This window comes from Podarcis filfolensis (genome assembly GCF_964270895.1).
Source record: "Podarcis filfolensis genome assembly, chromosome: 9".
Lineage (NCBI taxonomy): Eukaryota > Metazoa > Chordata > Lepidosauria > Squamata > Lacertidae > Podarcis > Podarcis filfolensis.
The window spans coordinates 28,420,353-28,436,086 of NC_139610.1; the positions used below are offsets into that span (position 1 = coordinate 28,420,353).

Genomic DNA, 15,734 nt, shown 5'->3' on the forward strand with positions numbered 1-15,734 from the left:
TTCGATTTCCTTTTGCAAATTGGATTTTATCTTGTTACTCTGTTGCTGTGTCTTTTTTTCCTTACTGTTGCAAATTTTAAATTGGGTTGTAACCAATAGCTGTTCTTTTGCTGATAGAAAGCTCTTTCATTCAGCATAGCTTTCTGTCAGCAGAACAGGGACTGGGGTGGTCTCTAGTCATTCTCCTTCCCCTTGGAGGCCCCATGCAGCACCTGCCATGCTGTTCCTTCAAACCATCCAGAGTTGATTTTGGAGGGGGCTGCAGAAGGGTAGGAGAATAGCTGAAAACACCAAATGCATACAAGCAATAGTTTTTATCTGTGCTGGCAGCTGCTTTTCAAAATTAAAAATGGAATAAAAAGGTAAAGGCAAAGGTACCCCTGCCTGTACGGGCCAGTCGTGTCCGACTCTAGGGTTGTGCGCTCATCTCACTTAAGAGGCCGGGAGCCAGCGCTGTCCGGAGACACTTCCGGGTCACGTGGCCAGCGTGACGAAGCTGCTCTGGCGAGCCAGCACCAGCACAGCACACGGAAACGCCGTTTACCTTCCCGCTATAAAGCGGTACCTATTTATCTACTTGCACTTGACGTGCTTTCGAACTGCTAGGTGGGCAGGAGCTGGGACCGAAAGACGGGAGCTCACCCTGCCGCGGGGATTCGAACCGCCGACCATACGATCAGCAAGTCCTAGGCACTGAGGTTTTACCCATTAATGGAATAGGAAATACCTAAATAATAAGTAGATAAAATTTGGCATGATTCTGAGAAAAACAACTGTAATTAAACTTTTTCAGGTCACTGGGATGCAATCACTCAAGTAATCTTTAATTCTGATCTATTTCGACGGCATCATTAACTTTCACTGGATTGCACCAATTGGCAGCAAACCAACAAATGTAAGAAGTGCACCTTATTTTAGGAACTGTATAGATCCATATTCTTATTCTTCAGGTATGGATATTTTGTAGCTCCACAGTCTAAAACTAAAAATCTTGTACATCAGTGTATGGCTTGTGACCATTTTCTGCAGCAATAGCTCACTAATTTAACTGCAAGACACACACATTCCTACGATAGGATAGCACTTTACCTTTTCAAGATATGTGTAACTCCACGTTTTGCCATCAGCAAATACTCTAGATACAATTCTTCCCTGTCCATCATAATCTACTTTTTCACTAGTAGTTCCTCGCTGGATACTGCCAATTTGACCTGTAGATGAATAGGTAACATTGACAGCCATAAGCTTGCTGCTTGGGAGCCAGAGAGTTGGGTGTCCTGATGTGTCATAGGCAATCCTCAACAGAAATTTACGATGGTCATCGTAGATCTTCTCTGTCTTTGAGGTCCGATCAAAGTCAACAGAAAGGAGATTCCTACCATTAACCTTTTATGAAACAAACAAGATGACAAAATAAATCACGTTGTTTCACCACAGGCTGTTTTACTTCCTCATAGCAACAGCTATTTGAACATCATTATTTAAACACCCTTTGCAATGACTGATTTCCTTTGTCAGTAAATTAATTTAGAAACTTCTTGGTATAAGTACCCGACATTAGATTAACTGCCATTTAAAAAGGTTTCATTAAATAAAGATGTATTGGCATTTATTCAAACCTTTTCAGTTAATTCCCATGGAATTTAGTTAAATGTTAATATAATAAACAATACATACATTGATATACTTTATAATAGTTAGATTTATGAGGGATATTAGGAGAGATACAGCAAAATTATCAGTGTAAAAAAAGAAAACAAAGGCCAACTCATATACTGATGAACTATAAATAATTACATTTCAATTTAATTGTTAGGGCTATACAATATTATTTTACATGGCCCCAAAATTATTTTATATTAAAGCGTCTCTAGTGTTAATAATTATTACATAAATCATGATTTATGTACACAGGATTGTACATATTACACGATTGCCCTCCATATATAAGTTCTGAAAGAATTATTTCTGGTGGGCTGATGGAACTGCATTGCTTGCAATCAGAAAGACTCAAACCATATATGAACCTGCCATTAGAACAAGGCTAGTTAGTGGCATTCTTAAACAACAGTCTCCATCAAAAAAAACCCATACAACCTGTTTATTAATGATTAGTAAATTCTGTTAAATCAATAATGTTTACTTAATAATATGTGTAGGATAAAGGAGCCCAGAAATTGACAGCATTATATCCACTGAACTTCTGTTAGTGGACCACTGACCCTCTCTCAAAAGCTCCACATATTAAAGAGAAAGGACAGTGAAAACTTAGGCTTTAACTGTAAACAAAAAATGTGCTACAAGGCTACCACTACAAGGTGTGGCAATAGCTACTAAGGGGATTAGGTTGTGGGCTGAACTAAACATGTTATTACCAAGTGTGTGTGTGTGTTAGTAAGATTGCAGGGCTGGGGGAGGTGAGACTGAAGCCCTCGTTCTCCAGCTGCAATTTTCATGAAATTCACTTCCCTCTGCCTGACAATCAGCACTGGGCAAAAAGCTCCCATTGATGTCAATGGAATCCTCCCTGCCCCCATGCTAATTGCCAGCAGATATTCTAGAACAGATCAGATTTATTTATTTGTATATCTAGTCATCAGACCATCACAAAATATTATAAAGCAACTATCAATAAATATTAACTCAGACTCAAATAAAGCCATCTATAACATTAACATTAAATGCTGAATTTCACTGACGGATAACAAATACCTCTTTAAAAATACTGTCACTCTTTCAAGAAATGTTACATCAAAATGACATGACATGACTTTATTCAAAATTATTTAAAACATAAATAAAAGTATAAAACATAATTTAGCTTCTGAATCTCCCTGAAGAACTCTCTCTCAAGAACTGCACATTTGCATCAAAATGTGCAGTCTTCACAGTTACTATTATTATTTATTCAATTTATAGCCACACTTCCTCCCAAAGGAGCCCTGGGTGGCAGGTTGTATATTTATGTTGTCAACCCAGTAGATAAATTAAAGACGGATGGTCAAACCTCTCTGCATCTCTCCCTAAAATTTGTCCCAGTTTTTGTCTACTCAACGTATTATAAAAAGGACAATCTGTAATAATATGTACAAGGTCTGCAACCTTTAGACCACAAGGGCAGGTCCATTCAGAATGCAGTATAGAGAATTTCTGAATCTCCCTTTTAAGACAGTTGAGGGCAACAGATTTAACTACATGTTTGTGAAGTATGTCTCTGTTTTTGCAAATCCTTAAAATAATATGGTAGCAGGAAAACAAGAAGCTACCTTATACTGAATCAGACAATTGGTCCATCTAGCTCAGTATTATCTATGCAGACTGGCAGCTTTCTCAGCCCTACCTGGGACCTTCTGCACACAATCACTGAAGTATCCCCTCGCCATGGGATTTCACAAATATTGTGGCTGGGAATGGAAGGCTTAAACTGCCCCTCCTTATGCACTGCAATCTTGATAATACCCCCTAACCCACAACACCTGGTATTTTTTAAATTAAAAAAACCTTCTTAATCACATAATCATCATCACTGGCAATTAGGCCTATGGTCATGGAGGAGAAATCTGTCAGAAGCTACTAGTCATGATGGCTATATGGTACTGCCAGTTTAGGAGGCATATACTTCTGAATGCCCTCTGTGGAAGAATAGCATGTCCTGCTTATGGGCTTTCCATAGGTATCTGGTTGGCCCTGTGGAAGTCAAGATGCTGGGCTGGAGAAGCCCTTTGGTCTGATCCAGCAAGGCTCTTACGTTTCAGTAAAGAAAGTTATATGAAGGTCAATTGGGAACCATGCAGAGAAGAGGCATTCATATAACTTCCTTTCATGAAAGGGTAGAAGATGGCTCTTGCATGCCTTTTGTTTTACTCTTTCATAATTTTTATTTTTTTATCCTTGCTTAGATATTTTACCTCCTGTTTGAGCTTTGCTTGGTCTCCCCCCCCCAAAAAAAACCCTGTGAAAATGAAGCCCTTTATAGAGCACTGAGAAAACAGGAATATAATTCTCTTTTGAGAAATGGATTAGTGATGTTTCTGTTTCATCAATTTGGGGATTTATCAGAAGACTTTACTATCTTTAAGCCAGGAGATTTACATTGTTAGATAGCCAGAAGCCTTTGGCAGAAATAATCCATAAATAAAGTATTATCCCATTTCTGAATTGGTTATATTGAGCAACAGAAAACTATCAAAGGGCTCAAAGTTTTCCAGCTATTCAAGGTGCTTTAAAATAGGGAAGACACTTTTGACAAGGATGGTAGTTTTCCATCCTCTTGGTCGTTGAGTGCCAACAGGTAATTTCAATCCTACGCTTAACTCTCCTTACTGGCCCTTCTCTTCCATAATCCTTTGGTTAAAGTACTTGAAAGAAGAGCAGAGAATAATGAAACAGAGCCCTGCAATTAGTCTTGTTTAGAGCAGTGGTCTGTTGTTTTTAAAACCATCCTGCTTCCTTAAAAAAGGGTTTTACACATTTTCATAGTTCTTGGGCAGCCTAGAAATGTATATGGTTGTTGTACTTGATGAAGGACTACATGCAACACTCCTTCACAAGTTAAGTGCTATAGGCTACTTTCTAGCCTTTTCTTCTAAAACAAGGCATCACAGCACTCTATTTTTTTAAAGAAAGCCAAGTCAAATGTAAAATATCTGTGCAATTCTGCAGTGTTGAAACAATTAAAGATATTGCTATGTGGAGAAGAGAATACGTTTGTGTTTCCGGTATAATAGTGATTCATCGTCAGCAAAGCTAACTGAAGACACAAAGTCCCATGGACAAGTTTTTGAAATACATATATTAACACAAACAATCAAAAGGTCTTGTGGCATCTTCAAGACTAACAAATGCATTCTGATATAAGCTTTCATTGACTTTCATGTCAGATGCTAGACTTGAGTCCACAAAAGCTTATGCCATAATAAATGCATTAGTTTTTAAGATGCCACAAGACTCCTGTTTTTACTGCACTCAAAGAAATGCATACGGCAGAGAGTTAACCCTTTATTGTCAAAGAAAACACAGTCGCTTCGATAGCTCTGGATACCTAAGTACACCCATCTAGCATCTAGACAGGTATTCCCAGGTCTGCACTCTATGGAGCAGTTTCAGCAACTGAGTGTTAGGATTTCACCTCTCTCTATGCTGCAGATATAGGATTGTTGGATCACATGTCTGTATGTAATGCATTTCAGCTGCTGATTGTTAGAGCTATATAAGCAGAAAGGGAGATACGCTGTTTGCTCCCTTCCTCCCACTGTTCTCCCACAGTGATGTTTTGTTTCAGCGTTCTCTCTGAGGAAGAGAGAGAAAGAGGAGCCATGTTTACTTTGTACTATTATGTTTGATTTCGTTGCAATAAATAAGGATTACATGTTACACCTCAAGGCTAACACTTCTATTTTGGACTCTGCTAGTCGTGTGTCATGTCCCAGGAGGATATGGGTCGCAACAGCGTGACGGGAGACCGGAGTGAAGAATTCCGGGCGACGCTGCATTGGGGAATGGCACAAGGCCTCGGCATTATCTCCCAACACTGGGGACCACTCCCCTGACAGGCTGTGCGCATATAGCCAGAAAAAACGCCTGTGCGGAAGCTGCTTCTACTCTTCCTGCCTTAATTTTTGGTTCTAGGAGATAGTGGCGCAGGGAAAGGTGGGGAAGCACCTGGCCATTCACTTGCCTGGCCTGCCTCATCCACATCTTTCTCCAGCTCTGAAGCTTCCCCTCCCTCTGAATTTTGCCTCCTGGCCCCACAGACCACTGCCCCCCTTTCCTGAGTCAGATTCAAGCCTCCCCGGGTACACACTTGTCAGCATCCTACCAGTCCCTGACAGAGGATATTCTACCTCAAAATGTTTTCACCTCAAAAATTTGTCCCCAAATTATAACCACCAATGGCCCTTTCCTTTTATCTGAACTGTTATCAGAAAACAAAGGAGAACATGCACATTTCAAGCACTGCAAGTTTGTAGCATATCCTCCACAGTACCATCTTAAATAAAAAATGCATTAGAGGTATTACTTACTCTGAGCTTTCGGCCAAACACATTGACTTTGCCTTGGGCTTGTTCTTTTCGGAACCTCCACTCCACCAAATTCTGTCCATTTTCTCCAGGGAGAGTCATATTTCTTTTTGCTACAGTTGGATTGGCTGTGCCAGCTAAAACGTGTGGTTCTGTCTGGTAATGTGTATCCAGGCCACTGGCATAGATAATTCTGAGAGACCCATCATAGCCAATCTGGTAGCTGTTTCTTAACTGATCTGAAATGGAACAAAAGTATAGCATACTTCCAGAGCTGTGACTTTTCATTTAAAGGGAGCCATAATGGAGAACAAACCACAGCTTCTTGTAGATTTTTCTGCCCTGTTAAAATTTATTCTAATTCTTCAGTTTGTATACAACCTCTTAACTTCACTATTTGACAGATGTATCTGTTTGATTCACATCACTATGGATATTGCAAAAAGCACAGTTGTGTTCCCCCGCATGTGTTTCTCCCATTCACTTCTTTATAGGAATTTCTGCATGCATAGGAGCTTCATATAATTTGTTTATAAATTATATAAACAACCACAATTCAATAGCATAACTTCAGTTTCAACAACAGCTAATGAGCAGTAGCTTCAAATTAACCAGCATTTAAAAACAATTTCCAACCCAACATAAAAATAGGTAACAGAATAATTTTAATGCTTCATTTGCTGTTAGCTTCAGATACAAATAATAATATTTGGGCCAGTTATATAACAAAGGTTAATCACACATCCCAAATATAGCCAACCCATCTTTCAAACTGTATGCTTAAGAATGAGATGTAATATTTCACCTTGCAGATCTCCAATGCTAATCCTTAACTATAATATCCTGACCATAACTGGCTTTGTTTCATTTCCCTCCTCTGAGAAAAAGGGGCTTTTGTTAAATCCTGTTACTGTACCTTGTACCATTGTATAGAAAGAATCAATTGATGATAGGTTTGAAGTAATGCTGACATCTTCCTCTCTGCTAGAAGATTCAATGTCGACTGTAATGGCCTTTTCCATCTCCCCATGCAGGTTGGTGACCACTCCAGTTGGAAATGTGACATTGGTTAATCGCCCCTCACTGTCGTAGCTAAAGCAGAAAAAGCAGAAAATGAAATGATAAGAAACAAGAACAAATTGTTTTTCTTCACATATTAAAACTAACAGAAAATATCAGATGGTAATATTGCTAAGGAATCCTTGGTTTTTGTGCCTGAGTTATGCACAATGAAGACTTCAAACAGGCTTTGAAGTTACTGAAAGCCTGTTTAACATACAGGAGCCTCAGTGGAAGAGAAAACAGATGGATCTCCAGTTCTGCATATTATTCTTTGAAGTGTGACCAAATCCTGCTGCACATCTAATTTGCTGTTTCAAAGGGAACATGTTTGGTGGGGATAAATTGCTTCACATTCCGAACTCGCTTCCCATAATCAGGCTAGATTTAGTTCACTCTTATGCGAATGTTATCTCAGGGGCTCTTGAGATTTTTTTAGCACGGGCCTTATCGTCCTGTGAAGAGAGCAGACCTCCTCCACTTATGCTCTTCACTGCATCACATTCTCTGTATTACAAGGATAAGCTGTATTGGGAAACAATTATTCTCTGCTGCTACCTGACATGCTTGGAGCAGAAAATCAAATGGAGCAAGCTGAAAACTACCCTTCTCCCTGATATTTTCCTCTTCCAACCCTCCTTTCTTGCCCCCCACCCACTGTAATAGACAGTCAGCATTCTATGGTCACTGAACATGCTCAGTAATTATTTCACTGTTCTTAGCTTCCTCACTTGCACACGCCCTTTTCTTTTACTTTCACCAACTCCCAAAGCTTTCTGATACCTTCCTCTTGGACATGAGCAGTACTATTTTGGCTGCCTGTACTTGTGAAATAGAAGGAGCAAGTGGTTACCTTGCAACAATATTTATTTATTTATTTATTTAAAAGATTCCTCAGCTGCTCTGCATTGCAAATGTATTTCCAGAACAGGGTGAAATTAAAACATTTCCAGGTGCATTATACAATTACAATCAGCCAGCTAAAATAGCCATCAGTAACGGCACTGAACTCTACCAAAAGCCTGGACAAATAACCCCTTCTTCAGCTAGCATTAATGACTTTAAAGAGTTGGCACCAGCCACATCTCGGTGATGAGGGAATTCTAAAGCTGGGGTGCCACAATGCTTTGGGGCGGAGTGTTTCTGTTCAGGATTCCAGCGGCAGTCAGCTTTTCATATCCAAATAGTAAGCTCAGTCTTCCTTGGGCTGTGGTGGGTGGAATGCCCAATCTAATCTACATGAAAATTTTGGATTTTTCCATTGGTTTCTAGGTGCAGCTCTCACTTCTGTTCCTGGAGAGCATGTAAACTTCTCAGTGTAAGCTTCCAAAGAGCATATACAGACAATGCAATAGTTCACTTTCTATATATTTTCAAGATGCTCCATTCTATTCTTCCTTCACAACAGCCAGTCAGCATTCTGTAGGCACTTAGCCATCACTGGGATGTTTGGGGAGAGGGTGTTCACCTAGCCCCCAAATATTTTTCTGGTATTTTTGTAAACCTCAGGTTTTCCCTGAGTACTCTTGAATGTGTGTTTTGGCAGTGTAACTACAAGCACTTGAATACCTGAGATCAGTATAAATATAGATGATACAATGTTGTAGTGCCAAACACATTTCTTCTGTTTGCAACTGCATAGATCTGTTCAATATATAGTTATACATAATAGTGTCAAACAATATTTCTAACTGGCCTTGGCTTAGATGATGGAGACCAAATTCACTACAGAACAGGGCTTCTGTCCCTTTAAAAGCTCCGAAGGTGGGCAACTTTCAGTGGTTGTGTGATTCAAATCATTGTAAATTTCTTGGGAAAGCAGCAGCTATGTAATGTCTGTTTGCAGAGCTTTATCAACTCCCTGGTCTTAAACAAAATATTAACAACATTGTTAACACAATAATGGGGCTCTTATATATGTAGTTAGATTTAAAAATAAAATAAGGAATTTCAAAAATGTGGGCATACTTGAGAGATGGCTGTATTCTCCCTCTCTGTAGGGTAATGGACACTTAAGTACCATGTTCCCTTACTCTAATCATCTTCTTCCCTACATTTGCAGTTGGTTGCAGGACCTACAGCAGATACACCCTTTAAAGTACTTTAAAGCTCCCATAGTGATCATATGATCATCACTTGGAGTGTTCAGTGTGCTCATTCAAGTGCACATCTCACCTGCAAGTCTCACAGGGTCTATGCTCATCTTCTGCACGATTCCAAATTCAACTTACAAGGTTAGACTGGTAGCTCATTGGCAGATGATTGGGGTTTGCGGCATAAAACCCAGTACAGCTTTTACATTCCCATTTTTACTCATGGCCACTTCCTATATTTCTAGTTTAGCCTTAAATTCTACAACTAGTCTCAGGTTCTTGCCAGCATTGGGACATTCACTGCACACCCACAGACACATTGCATTCCGTTCTACAGCTCTCACACCAGTTTCCAACCCTTGAGATTACAGACATTATCCTGCCTTGTAACAAACAGTTAACCAAATGAGAGGATCCTCGTATTTCTTTTTGAGTATGAGACGGCTTTTCTTTAGAACCCAATATGGGTAGCAGCAATCCACAGAAACTAGGTAAGATTTTCTCAACAAGTCAAAGAGAGTGAAAAATAGAGATGCCACTTCTTTCATATTTAAAACGTCAAATCTCAGAACAGACTCTGTTATGAAGTTGCTCTTGTAGAAACTAACAATTTCTATTTTTCTTGAGCCAATGGAAGGGTGTCATGTGACAATTCCTTTGTAACTTCCAGGGATTCAGTGTTAACAGCATCGACTCCCAACTTTTCAAGGTTTTCACTGTGATTCAAATATGAAACTTTCCCATGACAAACAATTTCCACAAGCAGCACATCTAAGGCTGATATAAAAGCTTTACACAGCCATTAATCACATATCCCATTTCATAAGAGGCTTTCAATTTTTAATTGTGTCACACAAGATTTAAAATATATTGCAGTTGTACCTTATTAAACTTGTAGTCATTTTTATGCCTTTACTTAAGCTCTATTTTTTTCCTGTGAGAGCTTAAGTAAAGCTACCATTCACAGATTGATTTCTTGCTCTTCTTAAAACCATTTCTGATTGCTAACTACAAGACTTTTGTACAAGGGCAACCTGTCAGTGGTAATGATGATCACCATCTCAGACATTTGATCTTTTACTCCCTTAACTACTGGAATTCTCCCTTCTGAGGTCCATCCTCCTTACTTTTAAAATTACATTCCCACCCAATTTGTTAGTTTTTCTAATCTATACTCCTGCCTTTCACATTGTTCTGTAATAATTTTCAGAACACCCTGAAACCACAGGAGAAATATGTCTCAGATTTAATTTGACAACTATGAAATATGTCTGATTTCACATCAAATGCTTTTTACTCTCTGCCCCTGCTTATTATGTGTTTATGTGAGAAGATAAATAGCTCTTCTGTTAAACAAGAGGCAGGCTTCTATGTCACACACCACCAGAAATATTCCCAGGTACTGCTCCTTAGAGGCAAAACAGCAAGAAGCAGTGGGAGAGCAAAGCTACTTATTTCAACAACATCCCTCCCTCAAAGCGCTGTGATTGGAGAGCCCTGGTAAAACCAGTTGCTCTGATTACAAGCTAAATTTGTCCATCACAAAGGAAATCTCTCCTCGCCCTGGCATTTTCCTTGTTTGGAAAGCTTAGAGACACAGTTTTGCTTTTAGAAGACACAATGACTATATTCACACATCCTTTTATTTTAGAAACAATGAATATATCTCACTTCTTCCAAACTAACCTGAAGACAGAGCTACCAAAGCCATGGAAATTATAAAGGGGAAGAAATGGCAGCATGAGAGACAGTGAGACCAAACATCATTTTACTGTGGGATTTTCAAGTTTGTTCTTATGAACACAGCTGCCAAAATACAATTAAGAAGAGTCCAATTTTCCTTGAATGATTCATGCAAGCCATTGCATTCTGCAATGTGATAAAACCTTTGCAAAGAACAGAAAGAATGTTAACCTGCCAGAGTAAAATGATAATGCTTCACAAAAAATAACTGATCTACTTGATGTTCATTGTAGCCTTGTAGAACAGGGAATACCAAAACAGAAAGAAAATAGAATACAGTCACTGAAGAGCAGATTTGCGAATGTGGGGCAGAGCTGGGGATGTGAAGGTAGTAGCACAGCAAGAACGTGGGAAAATTGAACAACTAGATGCACACTGAGTGTAGGAGCTACAGAATACATCCTCAGTCTAGTCTGATCTGGCAACACTCTTTGGATGTGACGCAGAATTTCTGTGTTTCAATGCTGCCCATTAAAAAGCTCAATGCTCAGATAAAAATAGCATGGGGGAAAAGTCTACGCTGAATGATATCTATGATACCTGTGCTTTCTTCATGGAACAAGGCTTTGGGGGAGGGGAGGGCATTCAAATCAAACTTGCATCCACCTGTCACCATTGGAGTGGAAGTGCAGTCCAGTGCTTTACCACCTGATTCTGTTGCATGTGAAAACTGGGCCAGGGTCTCTGATTTTGACAGGGTCAAAGTTCATTCTTTATTGAAAAAATGTCTGCCTCCCCCCGCCCCCCCCCCCCGCCGTCATTATGATCCTAGCCTTGAAGAAATTCATTCATCAAATGAACTGATGTCTTCCCTTTTGCTGGGTTATTTCATCTGCCTAAATATGTTTGTGTTACTAGCCAGATGGCAGCACGGGGTAGAGGCACTGATCTGCCCTCTTGGCAATTTAGTCACTGCAGCTTATGGCCAGTGGAGGGGAGCATGGCAGCGGGGAGGGCGGCTCATTGTAGCGGCAGGACCACTGGATTGACTCAGCTGCTACATTTGCACCATTTTGATCCCCCTTCCCCTTCCCAGCAAGCAGCAGTGATTTACCTGTTGGAACATTAGTTAATCACTTCTGCCCCACAATGCCATCCACTACTTAGTTTGGTAAATTATGAGCCTGTTTCTGTGTAACTGTAAAAGTCTATCATATTGCTTCAAGTTGCTGAAGTTGAACATGATTTTTTCACATCTCCTTCTTTGGTTTTGTAATGTGTTGGACAGTTTGATTTGTGAACCACTCTGGGATTTTCTACATTAGGAGCGGTATACAAATGGACCTTTATAAATAAATAAAAACAAAGAGATTGGGGGGGGGGGAAGCTTGTGTGAAGGCTTATTTGCATAATCGTTTATCTCAACATGACAGCCTCTTCCCTCCCTTCCACTTTTAATTTGCTTGTATGGTCAACACACACAAAAACAATGTGACATGACACAATCAATCAGAGCTGCTAAATGACATATATTACCTTGCCACGCCAGCATACTAAAAATGTGCATTTGCAATCAAGTGGATAATAATAGCAATTTGTTATTAAATAATTATCCCATAATGACCATCTTACTGTAAACTAATGTAATAAGAAAGCACTAGGAGGGAAGGTTGCCACCTCCTATCCAAGACTGAGTGCCTGAAGAGACACCACCCAGAGAGTGAGTTTTCTCTGCCACTTCTGACAACCTGCCCTCCACTTCCTTTGCCTGCAGTCACGAAGAGAGCCAGTTTTGCCCCACAGCAGGTGTATGAAGCAGACAGAGCAGCATCAAGTGATGCTATTCCTATAATCATTGCCCTGGAGCTGTAAAATCAAAACTGTTGCCTTCAAGTTAGGATCCAGCAATGCCACTGGTTGTGATTTTATTGAGGATTACCAATAAAATGCAAATCTCTCATACCCTATTCCTATGACTAATCAAGAATCCCAAGTACAAATACTGTCTCACAAAGGGTCCTCCTACATTTCCCCCAGCATTCCTGAATTGTGAGGTTCAAATGAAATGTTCAAAATGTGCCCTGGAAAGAAAGAAAAAAATCCACAATATTTCAGACTGGAGGCAAAAAGTGCATTTCAAAGCCCTGAAGCCTTTTCAGATGAATTCCCTCTGGCACATTCCTCTGATATATTGAAAGGGACGATTCTGTTGATCATACCCTTGGCAGTGTTACTATTCTGGCATTATGACACCCTGGAGATTTCTGCATGCCAGAAAAATACCCAAGTCCTCTGCATTTATAACGGAGGCTTTATAATTGTGCTCAGATCCTTTCAAGAGCAGCCAAGTGCTAAAAGTTTGCGGATGAAAGTTACAGTGATTTTTTAAAAACCAACTATTAAGGTTTCAGGATGTCCCACAGTTCAAGGGAGGGTATTGTATTTCATAGCAGAACTCCACAGAGCAGTTACAACAGTGTCAGTGTCTAGTCTTTGAAAGCTTTATCTGAAAATTTAATAAGTAATTGTGTGTTTTAACTTATCACCAACTCTTTGGATCTAACTTATAGTGAGTCTTTTGGGCGAACCTCAACTGACTGCCAAGAAATTCCTTATCTGAGAAAAGGAAATACCTAGAGAACTCAGACATCACAAAAAAGGGCTAACCGTACCAGTTTGGATGTTACCTTTTTTGTCTGGGGGAGACTCAACTTGGTTAGAGTTGCAGTCACACATTACTCTCCCATGCACTCACTGTGGGAAGAAAGTTATGTGGCTGTAGTGTAGTTTCTTATGGCATCTTCCTGATGCTGCAACTGTAAATCACAATCTTTTGCAAGTAGAGATCAAAGAGATTGAGTAGGATACCACATTCAAATGAAGAAGCCCCAGTCTCCCTGATAGGGCTGGCATCAGGGGTGAGCATTGCTGGACCCCTGCCAAGGCCCCCACCACTGGACACTCCTGCTCCTCAGCCTCTTTGGTCACCTTCCCATCCCCTTTTGTGTTGTGTGTTTTAGTTGGTAAGCTTGCCCTGTTTTAATTGTGTGTGCATAAGCTGCTTTGGCTGAAGAGGGGGTCAAAACACTCCAAATAAATAACTGGTTATGGGCAAGATGTGTAACGTGTAAGGCAAGATGTATTTCTAAACCTTTTCTACACTGGGTGTGGTGTTTCAATGCAACACTACCTCCAATACAGCACCAGAGTCCCCTACAACTGTTGTATAGCTTATATTCCTTTGTAGAATTATGACCCAACCATCACAGATTTAATTGCAGCTACTCTACCAAACATAATTTTTCATGTATCACATTTTTTGCCTATGTGCGTGTGTGTTAGAGAAAAAAATCTGCACAGGTGAGCTGTAATAATGCAAATGCTTAATTTGCTGTGAGTCAGAAGCAGAAACATCTGCAGCATGAAGTAACCAAAGCTGAGCTTGGTGGCCTTTGCAGCAAAATGAGCACAACTTTCTCAGTTGTCTTTTTCTCATGCTCTTTCAAAGTTTTCGGTTATATAATGCTGCAGAATAGAGCTGATTGAACTAAACTGATTCATGTATTTGTTCAAGGCTAACTAGCTATCCAGCTAGGTGAAATGAAGGGAAGCTGTCTGTGGTGAGCCATAGCTGGAAAAAAGCACCTGATCACAGCCAGAGATAAAAAGCCTGGAGAATATTTGGAACTGAAGGGTGTGGGGAAGAGAAGTACAGCACAGTGAGAGGCTGAAAGGCAGAGTAAGGAGAAAGGTAAGGGGGGGGGCAAAAGCTGCAATTGGTTGATTGCATCTGACATATGAAGGAGGTTTTGCCACAATCAACCTTGGTACTGTTTGAAAAACAGCTGCAATCCGAAACGTATTTACCAGGAAGTAAGCCCCACTGGCCACAATAGGACTTACCTCTCAGCAAACATGCAAAGGGTTGTCAGTAAGTGGCTACAAAAATCCTATGCTGACTACGCTGCTTACATTACTCTTTAAAGCTGAAATGTTTATGAATTCATGGAAGTGTTTTAGATGGTAGAATTATCATTTCTTTGTTGGCAGTCTCCTAAGACTCTTACAGTGGACTAAATATTTAAACTGAATTTTCATGTGGAGTCAAACATTTAGTTTGTATTTTATTTTCATTCTGGGTCACAGGTACAGGCATTTTGGCATAATTTTGATTATATGCAGCTGCTGGGAGAAATCATCCAAAAAGTACAGCTTTAATGACATCAGCAATACCAAACAGTGCACTTCATTTTTCCCCCTGAAAGAAGTGTTTGTTTTGCATGTTTTTTAGCTCAAGGAGAGCATGAATCTGTCACCGTGTGTGTTCGGGTGCAAAAGATTCAATTTGCATGAAAAGGTGAGGTATTAAGGATCTTGCAGCACAGGGCAGGCTGAGATAGCTCAGTTGGTAAAGCATTAGGCTCTTGACCTCAGGATTGTAGGTTTGAGCCCCACATTGCTCAAAAGCTTTCTGCATTGCAGGAAGCTGGACTAGATGACCCTCACGGTCTCTTCCAACTCAACAAATTCTATTATTCTAAGTTAGGGGTAGGCAACCTAAGGCCCAGAGGCCGGATGTGGCTCAATCGCCTTCTCAATCCGGCCTTCGGACGGTCCGGGAATCAACGTGTTTTTACATTAGTAGAATGTGTCCTTTTATTTAAAATGCATCTCTGGGTTATTTGTAGGGCACAGGAATCCGTTCATTCTCTTCCCCCAAATACAGTCCAGCCCACCACATGATCTGAGGGATGGTGGACTGGCCCACAGCTGAAAAAGGTTGCTGACTCCTGTTCTAAGTTGTAGGTTTCTTGCCAAAAAACTTCTACTGGCATAAGCAAGGTGTGGCCTCCAACCTGCTATTCAGCTCATATGGGAT

At 40.2% G+C, this 15,734-nt stretch overlaps 1 protein-coding gene and 1 long non-coding RNA gene across 55 annotated transcripts in view; one reads left to right on the forward strand and one right to left on the reverse strand.

Annotated features, from left to right (window-relative positions):
• The window catches only part of LOC310770532, a 66,195-nt gene that overhangs the window by 42,027 nt on the left and 8,434 nt on the right, over positions 1 to 15,734 (forward strand). For 2 of the 5 annotated variants that reach the window (XR_014552239.1, XR_014552240.1), the window contains one exon: positions 14,430 to 14,606. The exons of the other annotated variants lie outside the window; for them this stretch is intronic. This is a non-coding gene — a long non-coding RNA (uncharacterized lncRNA). The remainder of the gene's footprint in view (positions 1 to 14,429; positions 14,607 to 15,734) is intronic. 5 annotated transcript variants of the gene reach the window in all.
• The window catches only part of TENM3 (teneurin transmembrane protein 3), a 1,278,808-nt gene that overhangs the window by 12,477 nt on the left and 1,250,597 nt on the right, over positions 1 to 15,734 (reverse strand). For all 50 annotated transcript variants that reach the window (XM_083630968.1, XM_083630934.1, XM_083630945.1 and 47 more), the window contains 3 exons: positions 6,937 to 7,112; positions 6,024 to 6,259; positions 1,090 to 1,386 (listed from right to left, as the gene is read on the reverse strand). In XM_083630968.1, the coding sequence (XP_083487094.1) occupies positions 1,090 to 1,386; positions 6,024 to 6,259; positions 6,937 to 7,112 (709 nt within the window). The remainder of the gene's footprint in view (positions 1 to 1,089; positions 1,387 to 6,023; positions 6,260 to 6,936; positions 7,113 to 15,734) is intronic.